At 42.1% G+C, this 13,956-nt stretch overlaps 2 protein-coding genes across 2 annotated transcripts; both read right to left on the reverse strand.

The window, feature by feature from the left end:
* Nucleotides 1–1,101: 1,101 nt before the first annotated feature.
* Nucleotides 1,102–2,885, reverse strand: LOC147616228 (uncharacterized). The gene is made up of 2 exons (XM_086777239.1): nt 2,343–2,885; nt 1,102–2,177 (listed from the first exon to the last, which is right to left on the reverse strand). The coding sequence occupies exons 1-2, from the start codon at nt 2,883–2,885 to the stop codon at nt 1,281–1,283; spliced, it is 1,440 nt and encodes a 479-aa protein (XP_086633365.1). The 3' UTR covers nt 1,102–1,280.
* A 215-nt stretch (nt 2,886–3,100) lies between these two features.
* LOC147616229 (uncharacterized) lies at nt 3,101–6,600 on the reverse strand. Its single transcript, XM_086777238.1, has 4 exons — nt 6,000–6,600; nt 5,533–5,760; nt 5,197–5,394; nt 3,101–4,940 (listed from the first exon to the last, which is right to left on the reverse strand). The coding sequence occupies exons 1-4, from the start codon at nt 6,335–6,337 to the stop codon at nt 3,101–3,103; spliced, it is 2,604 nt and encodes an 867-aa protein (XP_086633364.1). The 5' UTR covers nt 6,338–6,600.
* Nucleotides 6,601–13,956: the final 7,356 nt, after the last annotated feature.

Genomic DNA, 13,956 nt, shown 5'->3' on the forward strand with positions numbered 1-13,956 from the left:
CATTTTCGCCGCGATGAGATAAATCGAGGCAGAACAGTATATGCACAATATGGTCTGGGCGATCTCAAAAATCAAGTTTGCTTGATCTCTCTAAATATCTTTGAGAGGACATTCATGTTCATGTAGAACTTCATCCTGAACAGAAGCTCAACAACGTTTGGGATGACTCTTCTAAAGATGATACAGTCTGAGAAGTTCGTTGTACCACGGACGAGAAATGGCATGAGCTCAACAAAGGCCAGAGCTGTCTGGAAGTGTATGAAGGACCCTGGTAGTGTTGATTTGTCTGACATGTAGAAGGTTTTTTACCAAGATAATTATATCGAAGGAGAACATACACGTTACGTTGTAGATACATCTTATGCTAACCCCACAATAATAATGTGAAAGCTGAAGATACGTGTTGTATCTTGGATCCTACAAATGTGGAATATCAAGAAGAAAAGATTCAAGACTTTCTTCACGCCATAACTAAACAAGATGAGTATATTCCTGTAGCGTCCTGTCTAGGTCCAAGCTACTACGATGCAATAATGTAACTATGTAAATGAGTTTGTCCCATGATCATTTAGAAGCTCTTCTTGTACATATCAATGGATGTAGTTTTCAAGTTATACAAGTATGACTTTTGTTGGTGTACTTTAGCAATGGCTTTAGTTTCACTGATTTTATTTTTTTAAAATCTTTGGAAAGTAAAAAAGATTTTAATAATTGTAGAACTTTAGTGTGTTGACATATAACTATAGTGTGTTGACATAGGCATAGCCGCCCGACATTCTAGTTTGACATTTACTGTGAGGTTTCTTAAATTCCAAATTTTAATTGTCTTTTGCTTTATCTTTTATTGAGACACATTTAACAGTGAAGCCTTTAACAGCAACAGACAAGCAATCATACTCCCTAGGTGATGTTACCGATTCACTTTCCCTTGTATGGCAACAAGAAGCAATGAATGGCAGCAGGCAAGAAAGATGATCAACATGAAAGGTAAGAACAAAGCTAAGCAGGCAGGGCAGACAGTTTAGGGTAGCCGAGTCTGTTTAATCACTGCACCCTTGCTGTTTGTCTCACGAATGCCAAAAAATATTACACAGATATGTCTTTTTCAAATTTCAGCCTTGTATTGTGTCTTAATGATAAACCTTAATTCTTGTACTATGGGATGTGAAACCTTTTTGTCCCAAATGTCTCATATTTTGCACAAGGATGTATAAGAATAACATGAAAATATCATAGAACTGTTAGGGGCTTAAGATAAGATCACTATTACCCAAGTGCTATCAATGTAGATCGGTTTGAGTAGCACTCGGAACAAGGTCTTCGGCCATGACATTTTGCATACCAGGAGGAGGAGCACCATCAGACAGTAATCTCATTAGTAGTAAAGCACTTCCTTGGACTCTCCCCAGGAAAGAAGCATCTGATGGAACGAAACTGCTTCCATTACGATGTGTTTTCTCAAGGCGGCTTGACACGCCTTCCAAAAATGCAGCCACTTTTGTAAACCCTCGAATTCTGACGACATCTTGTCTACATCGAGGGTAACTAGTCATGAGATTCCCAAGAGCAGCCATGGCTGCTAAAGGGCCACCCAAATTAGAGGATGTCTCCCCTTCTGTAGAATCAGCCCCAGCTCGGTCCTTGGTTTCTAACGTATTATGCTCTCGACTGCCCAGTGTTTGTGAACCTTGTATGGTGACACTGATCCCAGGTTTAGCTATACTGGGTTCTTGTATCTTGCCTTCTAAATTCAAGCTGGCAACCATTCTTACAAGGGGTCCAATGGCACCTGCTTCAACAGCAGCCCTCGCATTCTGAGGGCTTTGAAGCACAACGTTGGCCAAAGCCGCAGCTGCTGCCTCTTGAGCTAGAGCATAACTATTTGCGGGTATCTTTCCCTTTTCAAGCTCCCACCTCCTCAAACAGCCTCCACCAATTAGGATTTCTACCAAACACCTAACTGCGCCCGTTTGACATATGTGTATCTTAGCATCTTGGCTGTTGAGTGCAAGCACTCCAATGAGCTGGGCCATTGCTGCAACACTAGTACATGGTATTGTTTCTGATCCAATCTCTCCACTGAGAACACTTACAAGGGTGGACACCCCGCCTTCTCTTACTATCTCATTTCGTGCAGCATCACAGCTTGCCATTGTTAAGAGTGCAGCTGCTGCCATCTGCAGGAAATAACACAATAGATCAAGCTGAAAAATACGGTTCAAATAAAAAATTTGGACCATTAGACCTCGGGCTCTACTACTAGCTCTAATAATCATGGTTTGTATTTAAGGCAGATTCAAATTAAGGATAGACTTTATACATATATAAACACCTAATCTAACCTCACTCCAGCTTGCTCCAAGCTTGCCACCTCCATTTGTGATCGGCAACAGCTTGACTATAATGGTGATCCCACCAGCTTCCACAATGGCTTCAATTGCTGATGTGCTTTTATCAGCAAGTAGAATCAATGCCATGAGTGCAAACTCCTGAGTGGCTAGTGAGACGCCTACTCCCAGAGGCGCTGAAGCATTGACGGAGAACAGAGAGCTTGTTGGGTCCTCGAAAACCTGCTTAAATCCTGTTGGGTCCTCTAAAACCTGTTTAAATCTGTTGGCCGGTGTATTACAAGCATTGACCAATTTCACCAAAATGGGAATCCCACCTGCAGCCACTAACTCCTCCTTTATTGTCTTACCCGAAAGAGCAGCATAAACTACAATCGCAGCTACATGCTCTTGCAGTACACGTACATGTGATGGGGATTGGTTAATGCTGCAGAGATGAGGAGTACTGGCAAAGAATCCAAGAAAATACTTGTGAACTTTGTGAGGCGTTTGTTCATGGCTTGACATGCTATCATTACCAAGAAGCTCAACAAGCATAATGATGTCACCGTTTGTGAGTTGAGTGAGCTTCTTCTTTGTTGATCCAATGGTTGCAATGGCAGCGGCAGATGCAACCTTTGTAAGAAGTGGGGTTTTTCCGTGGAGCAATCTGTAGACAGGAGTCTGAAAATAAAGCTTGCAAAATGGAGAGGATATGTACCTTGATCTAAACAGAAAAGCACTGAATGATTAGCACAGTTAAAGGTTTCTAATTACCGCATTAACTCTGGAACTGCAACATGTTCTTCTACATAAGGACATAGCTTATCACTGGCTCCCAAGCAAGCAATTGTTCCTGCCATTATTAGTGCTGCATCACCATGGCTGTAATCAAGCAGCCCCACCAAAGCTGTTACTCCATGCCTTCTTAAGACCTCAGCATTGTCTGTAGCTGCAAGCTTTATAACCTCTAGTCTGCCTTTACCCTCAGCAGCATCATTATTTGACTCATTTATCTCTGTCAGAACCTCAGCAGCAGCCCCTTTTGCCTCACGAGAGCCACCCCTTATAATTTCAAGTAGTGCACCAATAACTCCAACCTCAGGGAGCATGCATACCACTGCCTCCTCTTGCAAACGATCTTGCTCCGGAAGGCTTTCCTCAAAAAGTGCTGTGCATCCGCACTTTACATACAGTGATGCTAAAGCTTGAATGCCATCCACCGCAGCTTTGAGTACAAGATGATCTTCATTTTCAAGCATGCGTGCAAGACTCGGCAAAGTTTCTCTCAGGTGTAGGCTCCTCAGTGCTATGCTTGTATTCTTATGATCAGAAGCCTCAGAAATACTGAGAAGAGCAACCAATGCTGCTGTCCTTATCCTATGTCCCAAGGTGGTCTTTCCATGAAGCTCGGGTACAGTGTCAAGAGAAGATTTTGCAATGTTTACAAGAGCCCTCACCCCATCAGCTCTAACGAGTTCCAGCCTGTTCTTTGAGTGGCATGACACAAGCTTTGTAATAGCTGCTGCTGCAGACTCTCTTATCAAAGTGGAATCTGAAGAACTCGCCATTCTTACAAGAGAATCCAAAGCACCAGCGTCTCCGATGGCTGTTTTGGCATGTGGACCTCCTTGAGTAGCAAGAAGCATCAATGCCAAGGATGCAAACTCCTGTGCACCCAGGTTTGAACACGATAGGGCGCTCACTAAAGCAGCTATGCCCTCATGTACGTGCAAACCCATCTCTTCCATCCTACACATGTGTATTCCATCACAAAGGCTGCTGCAGGCCTTGAAAAGGTCCAACCCTTCAGCACAAGCTTCCTCCCTTCTTATACCTGGCATCCCATCGTGGCCCAAATCCATCTGTTCACTGTTTGGTCTTCCTGCAACAGCATATTCACCTGGCAGTATGCTTACATCACATGAAGTGTCCACCATCTTCATCCTTTTCCTTTGGTTTTCTTGGTATGCGAGTGCTTGTGCATTGCTTATGACGGAGCCTGCTCGAATGGAGGTTTGACCACACAAAGGGGGAGCAAAAGAGGTTATTAACTCAGAAACCCCACATGCATGTGTTACTGTTGTTGGGTTATTCCGGACAGTGAAAGGCATATTATCTAGCTCTTGAACATTGCAATGCCTTCCAAAGATGCCTTTTTGGTGGCTTATCAAGGAAGTTTTCAAGGCACACACTTTTGACTGCAAAGTCTCACCATCCGCACTCTCAAGTTCACCTGAATGCAGGTTTCCATTCTCTCTGGGCGGCATACTTCTCACCTTGTTTTCAGTCATATGTTTTGCTGGTGTTGGTGATGCTGTAGCTGAACACGACGTTCTCATCACGAATGCAGACGTGTTCTTTTCTCTCTCTGGTCCTTGCTCTTGCATTCTGAAAAGACAACTCAAACCATGTTCTTGTGTTACCTTTGATTTGTTCTGACGTACCATGGCCAGAGTGGCAAGAGCCTCTGTTGCAGCCTCCCGTGCTTTGCGTGAACCGTTCTGAAGAAGCCTGATCAAAGCTGGAATTGCACCCTCCCTCCCTATAGATGCTTTGATGCTAGCCGAGTCGCCAGTTGCAAGCTTAGCAAGGACATTTGCAGCAGCTGCTCTGTGAAAGGATTTATCAAAAGAGGGCACAGAGTAAGACTCCACGTGCATTCTAAATACACTCTTGTGAAGGCAGATAATTGGTCCTGATTGTTCTTAAAGCATCTTGACTGCATAGTTTGGCAATAAATTGTGCCATAATAGTCGGATGGTTATTGACCATACAGCAGAGTTTCACAATATGCAGATGTGATTACATGCACAAGCTAAGAGAGGGTAGTGATTGCTAATGTGAAGGGAACTGTAAAACCTGTTACCTGCCAAAAGGTGTTCCCTGATCTACAACTTGTACAAGCGTGGGGAGTGCTTGTGCTGTCATGATAGCCATCTGATTTGAGCAGTCTTTTGCTAGGCATGATAAAGCTCCTGCAGCAGCGTCTCTGGCCAGAATGAAGAAGGGATGCATCTCATGTTGTTGCAGGCTTGCACTTTGATCGAGACCTGTTTCTCTCCACCTGTCAGCTTGAACTAGATAGTCACATCAATTGACAATCGTGTTGAAATTCATTTGTAAACCCATCTTTTAGGATGGGCAAATATTATTCCGTTTCAGCATTGGATTACAAAGTATGAAAGAAAAAGAGGTCCCCTACCCAAGCAGTCTGCAGAGCAATGGTATGGCTCCTGCCTGGCCAATCGCTCTTTTGTTGTCATCACTGCTAACAGCAAGGCTTGCAAGCGCCAATGAAGCTTCAGCTCTCACTGTGATGGTTGCTTTCTGTCTCATTTCTGGAGGCCAATGCACTTCGTCTGCTTCGTATGTTAACATTTGTACAAGAGGTTGTATGCCTCCAGACGAGACAAATGCGGCCTGCTGAGAACTACGGAAAGTTGCATGTCAGTAGTGAAACAAAAACCTTTCACCTCCATAGCTATGATAATGAAGCATGTATGGGTCAGAGTCGGCACACTTCCTCTCAAAGCATTATAAAATCCTGCAAGAGAATGAGCCCTTCCCTGAGCTAGCCACTGTAACCTCTCATAATCAAAACAAATTTAAAATCCCAATTTCTCCAAATTCAAAGGTCTTCATATCGAATTTGGGTTTTCCAGTTCTTACACTGCTGTGAGTGTCCGTACTGTGATGGCAGCCTCCATCTTTGACCTGCTGCCACCGGTCTGCAAAGCTTTGATGAGGTGCTCTACAGAATGCAGATTTTGATATGGATTTTCCTCATTAAGTCTTACAACTGTGGGCAATGCTTCAAGACTGTTATCAAACAGATTGGAAGAATGGATATTATCATCAAATTCATGATGGCTTCTTCTTGGCTGGTGCTGGAGGAGATCCATAAGGGAACCTTGCATTTGTGTATTAGTATAACTTGGCACAGAGTATGAGTTGTTAGATGTTGCAAATATTTTACGTGCCATACTTGTTTGTGTTGCAACAGTCATAACGTATTTGTAGGGTGTTTTGGTATTGGAAAACTGTTCTTCTTGTGGATCTGATTTCCATTAAGTGTTATGCTGCAAAGTAACGGGTAAGTATTTTGGAGCAACTTCTCTCAGAAAAAGTTAATCAACCACTCTACTAAGAGCATATGGGTTGCAGGCTGCTAATGGGCGGTATTTATGAGAGAGAGAGAGAGAGAGAGCAGTTCCGCTACATCCATGAGGGCAAGAAAGGGAAAGAGAGCAGTTCCGCTACATGCATGAGAGCAAGAAAGGGAACAAGCAAGAAGGCGAGAGAGAGAGGGGTTGATCTCAAAATTGGGCGGGCAATTTCCAAGCACATTTGCCCGCCCATAAAGGCTTGAAGTTTGTGGGTGTTCACACATGACATGCGGTTCAAGGGTCTTATTTTATTTTTTTTGATATTTCAACAATGTTTCTCGGGAATGTACTTTCTGGGGCCACTTGTGACTTGGGCCCAATGTAATGTATTGAGAAACAATACTATGCTCGAAACTCCTTTCTCTCATTCATCAATGAACTAGTCATCCATATCATTGGAATCCTCTTCAATGAGGAGTGTTGAACCATCCTCAAATCTGAGTCTTTTAATAGGCCACCTAATGAGATTAACACCATTATCTAAAGATGTTACTGATGAGGACTGAACTTTTTGGATGGCTTGATCAACCATACCACCCCCATATCATCTCCACCTAAAACTTCAAAACCAATAGCCTCATATGGAAAGACCAACAATATTACCCCTTTTCCAACACATTCTTCTTTTGCACTTTGACCACAACAACACAAATTTTTCTCTCCAACTCTCACGGACTGAAATTCCATCATATAGCACTACTCTTGAATCATCACCACCATCCATGGTTGAATCCAAATCTTTTTGAATGTTAGGTGTGCTCTCTAGAGAATTCTTACCACTTGACAATGCTACTGACTACATCGACTAATTTGCTTGCATCTAAAGTTGGGAATGGTAGTGCAATGTTATGGTTAAAGCATTTATCAATGCTCACAGAGACGTGGTCTTTCCCAAGTGTTTCTCCATGGAACACATCTTCTTGATGGGCTACATGTATCTTCCCTATAGCCACCATCACATTATTAATTATCAACTTGACACATTCTCTACGAGAAAACTGAGATGCCATTTTCCCTACACAGGAAAATACATTACTTCAATCTCCAAATTAGATCAAGTGTCCAAATTTAGTCAGTAAAATACATATTATAATCTATCATCAATAGCATCTTCTTCCACTTACCACTTGATATAGAATTGGTCAATTGTCTAAATCTATACACAATATAAATATTTTGAGATCATGGCAAGGTGTCCAAATCCTTAAATCCACTAAATATATGGACTACTCCTTTTTTGTGGGATTATTACCCAAATATTTACATATATTCACATTCCCCATCTTAGAGGTTGACTTACACACTTGTCGCCTTTTTAGAAATCCATGTTAGAGGTTGATTTGGACACTTGATCATAAAACTAGGGTCTTGTTAGAATTCGTGCTACAGGTTGGACACTTGGTCAAAACTAAGGCCTTGTTAGAAATCCATGTTAGCCATTGATTTGGACACTTATCCAAAACTAGGGCCTTGTTAGAAATTTGGATTAGCCATTGATTTGGACACTTGGTTAAAAACTAGATCCTTGTTAGAAATCCATGTTAGAGGTAGGTTTGGATGCTTGACCAAAACTCGGGTGGCCTTACAAATGGCTAGGAGAAATCAAATTTTGAGGTGGATTTGGACACTTGTCCAAAACGAAGACCCTAGTAGATTTGGATACTTGGTCAAAACTTTGGAGAGAATTAGCATTAGAGAGGAATGTATATGGGTGGTTAGGTCCTAAAAAGTAGGCTATGATGTGTATCCATATTAGATATAGATTTGGACACCTAGTTTATACTAAAGAAGTACCATTGGATGGGAGAGGGTATGTAGAAATGGCTAGTTCGCATGAGATGTTTATGAGGCAATTCATATTGTATATATATTTGAACAATTGGCCAAATGTAGATTGAGTGGTATTGGATGGAGGGGATATGCATATATATAAATGGCTAAGTTCTTAAAATTAGAATGTGATAGAATTCCATATTAGAGACAGATTTGGACACCTGAATAATTCTTTAGAGAGTTGTGGCATTTGGAAGAGATTTCTAACGAGGCCCTAGATTTGGCCAAGTGTCCAAACCTACCTCTAACATGGAGATTTCTAGCAAGGCCCTAGTTTTGACCAAGTGTCCAAATCTACCTCTAACATGGATTTCTAGCAAGGTCCTAGTTTTGACCAAGTGTCCAAATCTACCTCTAACATGGATTTCTAACAAGGCCCTAGTTTTGGCCAAGTGTCCAAATCAACCTCTAACATGGAATTCTAACAAGGCCTTAGTTTTGGCCAAGTTTCCAAATCAACTTCTAACATAGAATTCTAAGAATGCCCTAACTTTGGCCAATTGTTGTAATTGTACATTTAGCTGAGGGCTTTCCATCAAGCTCTTGAACATCTCTAACACACGTGCCCGAACAAGAAGTTATGGGACCAAAAAAAGGAATGATTTCCCATACTTTTGTCCTTATTGAAAATAAACTTATCTTGGGGACAGTGGAGGGCACAAAATTTGTTGGGAATTATTGAGGGCAGGGAGTCTGGGGGGGGTCGTTAGACCCTCGGTGTGGTAGGGGTCCCAAGGGGCCTCTAGGCCCCCCGGTGGCAGGGGGTTAGGGGGGCTGCTAGGTCCCTTGGTTGCGGGGTGTGGGAACCACCATAGGCCCCCGACGACACGGGTCTGGGAGGGGCGCTAGGTCCCCTCGTGGTGGGGTGTGGGGGCCACGATAGGCCCTTGACAACACGGGTCTGGGGGGCCTAACAGGGGCTACCACGTAACAATTTTTGTGGCATCACATCATTAAATCATCATTAAAAAAATACTATATAATATAACAAAATTTGAAATGTAGCTAGTTATAATTATGCTTATGGTTATGTGTGGAGGGGGGATGTGGCCCAAATTTAAGTAAAGAGAATGTGTGACCGACCTTTGATGATTTAATATTAAATGTCATTATCTCACAAGATTTGGCCCAAAAATAAAATGTTTCATGCCCTTCCTCTACAACGTGGAGAAGCAAAACACAGGGAGAAGAAAAACACAAGGAGAATTAGGGACATCGAGTAGGATAGGCACATGTAAATCATTCTCAGAGTCTCTCTCTCTCTCTCTCTCTCTCTCTCTCTCTCTCTCTCTCTCTCTCTCCTAGCAAATTGTCTCACCCTAGCAGAGCCCTATGAAAACGATTTGCATGAATGGTTATTGTTAACCACATATTGGTTAACACATTCCTATAACTATGTCCGTACACTTATGTAATGGGTGCCCATACTATAGTGTAAATCTCGTCATTTGATGAGGAAAATGCCCTGAAGATGCTCCCAAGTATTGAGCTCCAAAGGATGGACAAGAAGATCTTGGTCAGTTGGCCAAACTATAGAGAAAAGCCTTGTAACTATGTTTTGGGTGCCCCAGGTCACTTAGGGGGAAAAGGCTTGGAACTATAAAAACCAATTTCTCTTGTTTGTAACTCGTTCTCCCATTTATGCAATAGAAGTGGAGTGTTCTCTCTTTCCCTCTCTCTTGCAACTCTAATCTAGCATGTGCGGAGTGCTTAGAGTTAGGGTTTGGGAGTGGTAATCACTTGTTCCCTCTTGCATCCTCTCTTTTTCTTTCTTGAGTGATTAGGCTAACCAACGAGATCCTCTTCCGCGAGGCGGAGACCCCGCACGATCTTCACGAGAGAGCTTGTATGACCCTTTGGATTAGAGCAACCGCCTCGGCTGTGATAATGAGTGCTGGAGGATGGCGGTGACGAGCGGCTACGGTGGAGCTCTTGAGCCATGTTCGAGCTCGGCGGGCGGATAGGGAACTTCCCACGACACGTTAGGGTAGGGTTTCCTTAACAGTTATGGTGATTTTTTTTTGAAAAAGAAAGTTTTTTTTTTTGGGGTACGACCGTATGCTTGCAAGTGTACGCTTGTGGCTTTAGTATAGAACAACCGTGACAAGTATGGAACGGCTGTTCGGAATTTTGATTATTTTTGGTGAAAAAAAGTTTTTTTTTTGTTTGGTACGGCCATACATTTACAAGCATACACTCGTGGCCTTAGTATGGAACAATCATGGTAAGTGTGGAACAACCGTTAGAAATTTTGTTTTTTTTTGGGGTTTGGTACAACTGTATGCTTATTACAAGCGTACACTTGTGGCTTTAGTATGAACGACTGTTTTGATTTTTTTTAAATGATACGGTACATTTTTTGTTTGTTTGGTATGACCGTATGCTTACAAGTGTATGCTTGTGGCTTTAGTATGGAACGGCCATTCGAAATTTTGGAAAAAAAAAATATTTTTTTTGGGGAAAAAAAGTTTTTTTTTGGGTTTGGTATGGTCGTACGCTTACAAGCATACGCCCGTGGCTTTAGCATGAAACGGCTGTGGCGAGTGTGGAACGACCGTTCGGAATTTCTTTTTTTTTTTGTTTTGGTACGGCCATATGCTTACAAGCGTACATCCGTGGCTTTAGCATGGAACGATCGGGCAAGTGTGGAACGGCTGTTCAGGATTTTGAAATTTGGGTTTGGTATAGCCGTACGTTTACGAGCGTACGCCCGTGGCTTTAGTATGGAACGGTCGTTCGGAATTATTTTTTATTATTTTATTATTTTTTGGGGGGTCTAGTACGGTCATACGCTTTAGGGTGGAATGGCCGTCCAACTCTCGTGTCAAGCTAGAACATTGTTCAATGGTTTGTTGGTTAAGCGGATACCTACGGATCTAGCTAAGTGGGTGAGAAAGGTTATAGTCTAGGGACAATGATTTGGATCGAAGATTATAATGGGCATCTATGAGAAAGGGATTTGGATAAATTTAACAATCGTCCATATCTTTGTCCAACTCCAATTTCAAATGGATGCCCAATGATCTGACCAAGTGCGTGACTAAGGTTATATTCCACTATACAAATCTTCATGTTATGTATGAATGGCTCTAGATCAAAAGAGGTAGTTGTCCACTTTTGTGGAGGAGTTTACTACCAGTATAACTCTAGAGCCAAAGATATCCATTTGAAGAGAAAAAGAGCTAAAGGGAATCCATTCAAAGAGAAAAAGAGTAAAAGGGAAACCATTCAAAGAGCAAAAGAGCCAGAGGGAATCCACGTATAAGTATGTAATACTTCTTTCTCATTTAAATGCCTAAATCATCAAAACAAAGAAAGCATGTTAATATAAGCCTAATCTTAGATTAAATAAGCCATTCAAAGAGCAAAAGAGCCAAGGGAATCCACGTACAAGTATGCAATATGTCTTTCTCATTCAAAAGACTAAATCATCAAAACAAAGAAAGCATGTTAATATAAGCCTAATCTTAAATGACTTGAAATAGATTATAGATTAGAGATAGTTTAATTAAATGCATTAGATAGTGATAGATTAAATGCATTAGTCTCACAAGTTAGTCAAATTAGTGACCATGAATGATAAATTAGTATAATCATCAATTAAATATATTAATAAATAATAGTTAATAAATATTAATTAATTACAATTTGCTATAATTAAGTGATAATGTTAACTATAAATAAAGATTAGTTAATCAAGGTTCATCAATGGCATGCAATTTCTCTATTGTATGTGTGTGGGTGGGGAGAGATAGAGAGAGTCATGGTGGCCAAAGTGAGTGAGTGAGTGAGAGAGAGAGAGAGAGAGAGAGAGAGAGAGAAGATAAACTCTCCTCTTACTAAATCTTTGCACAACAGGTTATTTTTCAAATTATGCTTAGTAGAGAAAGAGGGAGGGAAAACCATCCCTCAACGTGTTGAGCATTCAACATGGGAAGATATCCACTATCCCATTAAATGTCGTCACAAAGCCAAGCTAAAGAAGGCCACATCCCAAAAGAAACAATGCCGCTCTAAGCACGTTGGCCATAGAGACGATCAGTCCGCCGGCTCACCAAGACCACTTCATCCTCCTCTGAGAGAGCGATGATCATGCCGAATTGCCACTCCCCCCCATGCAGCCCACCAAAAACTCACCAAACGAGAAAAACGACTGGCCACTTATCCCAATGCCATCCTTGAGAAGCAACGTCTTTAGGAGGCCCAAGCACTGGTAGAGCAATACTAGTCTCGACTTGAACTAGCACCCATTTTGTAACCTTCGACCTAGTGCCTACATGCGTGCCATCCCCCATTGAACCTGAACTTCCACACCAGGTAAGGCAGGAGCCCCCGCAAATGCTCAAGGCCATGGAAGATCCATTCGCCAACATGATGTTGACAAATGACGATTTTCCCCCTCATACGACTCCTTGTCCTCCAATGCCTGTTCCACAAATAGCCCAGCCCAAATCCCAAATTCACATCAAACCACTCGATGCGAACACTGACACAGAGTCCGACAACGACTCGTGAGGTCTGCACACCAAATTTGCTAAGGTATTTTATCCTCCTACTACAACCACCTCTCAACCTCCACACCTATCAAATAAGGACCAAATTGAACTTCCATATACTATTGCTAGTCCACCCTATGATCAAGGCCCCGCCCTTCAAGAAGCCCCTATCATAAATACTGTTTGCTAAGGTATTTTATCCTCCTACTACAACCACCTCTCAACCTCCACACCTATCAAATAAGGACCAAATTGAACTTCCATATACTATTGCTAGTCCACCCTATGATCAAGGCCCCGCCCTTCAAGAAGCCCCTATCATAAATGCGACTTGGCTAGCCTCTCTGCCTTCCTTTCCTCCCAAATCCACATGCCCATTGGAACCTTGTTAAAAAGTAGTCCAAATTTATGAAATGACCTTCGAGATTGGATGGAACACAAACTGCAGTCTTCTGTGGGTCTTTTACACATGCTGTACATACTGTATCAAACCCATTGGTGTGTAAGTTCTATGTGGTTCTCTCAGGTGAGATAAAAGAAGTAGTCTTCCTCAAAGGAAGCTGGGTACAGAATGCTACAAGTACAATCAACTCTGTTGATAACGCATGTACCCTAAAGCTCCCCCAGGACAAGGTAAATGATCCTCTAGGATGGGGAGTGCATCGAATCTGATCCTCTGCCCCCACCAACTACTTCCACAACGGGTATTCTCACACTCCCCACAATAACTGGTAAATCTTCCACTTCCCCTAAACTACCACCAAAAATCAACCCACCACGAATATGGATTGGAATCCCGACCGAGAATGGTCTACAACGGTGGTAAGCCCACATATATCCTTTAGTCCATAGCAATCTCATATTCTTGGAGGCATGGAAAGCTCTTGGAAAACTCACACGAACAAAAGAAAACACTTACATTCAAATCTCTCATGAAATGTGTCTCATGAGTATTGGGTATTTCATTCCTAAAATTTCTATTAGAGAGGGCAGATTTCATGTTATAGATGCAGGAGCACTCCAAGGCCGGATAATACTTGGAAAAGAGTGGATTGACGCCACTCACTACCAAATCAATTGGCGTAAAGAAACGGTTACCATGGCAATCAAGGGAAAAAGGCCATTGTCTTC

The sequence above is a fragment of the Cibotium barometz genome, chromosome 38, assembly GCF_041138505.1.
Source record: "Cibotium barometz isolate CiBa-2024 chromosome 38, ASM4113850v1, whole genome shotgun sequence".
NCBI lineage: Eukaryota > Viridiplantae > Streptophyta > Polypodiopsida > Cyatheales > Cibotiaceae > Cibotium > Cibotium barometz.

Excerpts from the sequence above, each read along its gene's own strand:
- LOC147616228 (XM_086777239.1), bottom strand. The coding sequence starts at position 2,885 with ATGCTTGTTGAGCTTCTTGGTAATGATAGCATGTCAAGCCATGAACAA. Across the intron at positions 2,178-2,342 it reads TTGGAGCAAGCTGGAGTGAG|ATGGCAGCAGCTGCACTCTT; the intron begins GTTAGATTAGGT and ends TATTTCCTGCAG.
- LOC147616229 (XM_086777238.1), bottom strand. The coding sequence starts at position 6,337 with ATGACTGTTGCAACACAAACAAGTATGGCACGTAAAATATTTGCAACA. Across the intron at positions 5,395-5,532 it reads TTGCTCTGCAGACTGCTTGG|GTGGAGAGAAACAGGTCTCG; the intron begins GTAGGGGACCTC and ends TCAAGCTGACAG. Across the intron at positions 4,941-5,196 it reads CAGGGAACACCTTTTGGCAG|AGCAGCTGCTGCAAATGTCC; the intron begins GTAACAGGTTTT and ends ATCCTTTCACAG.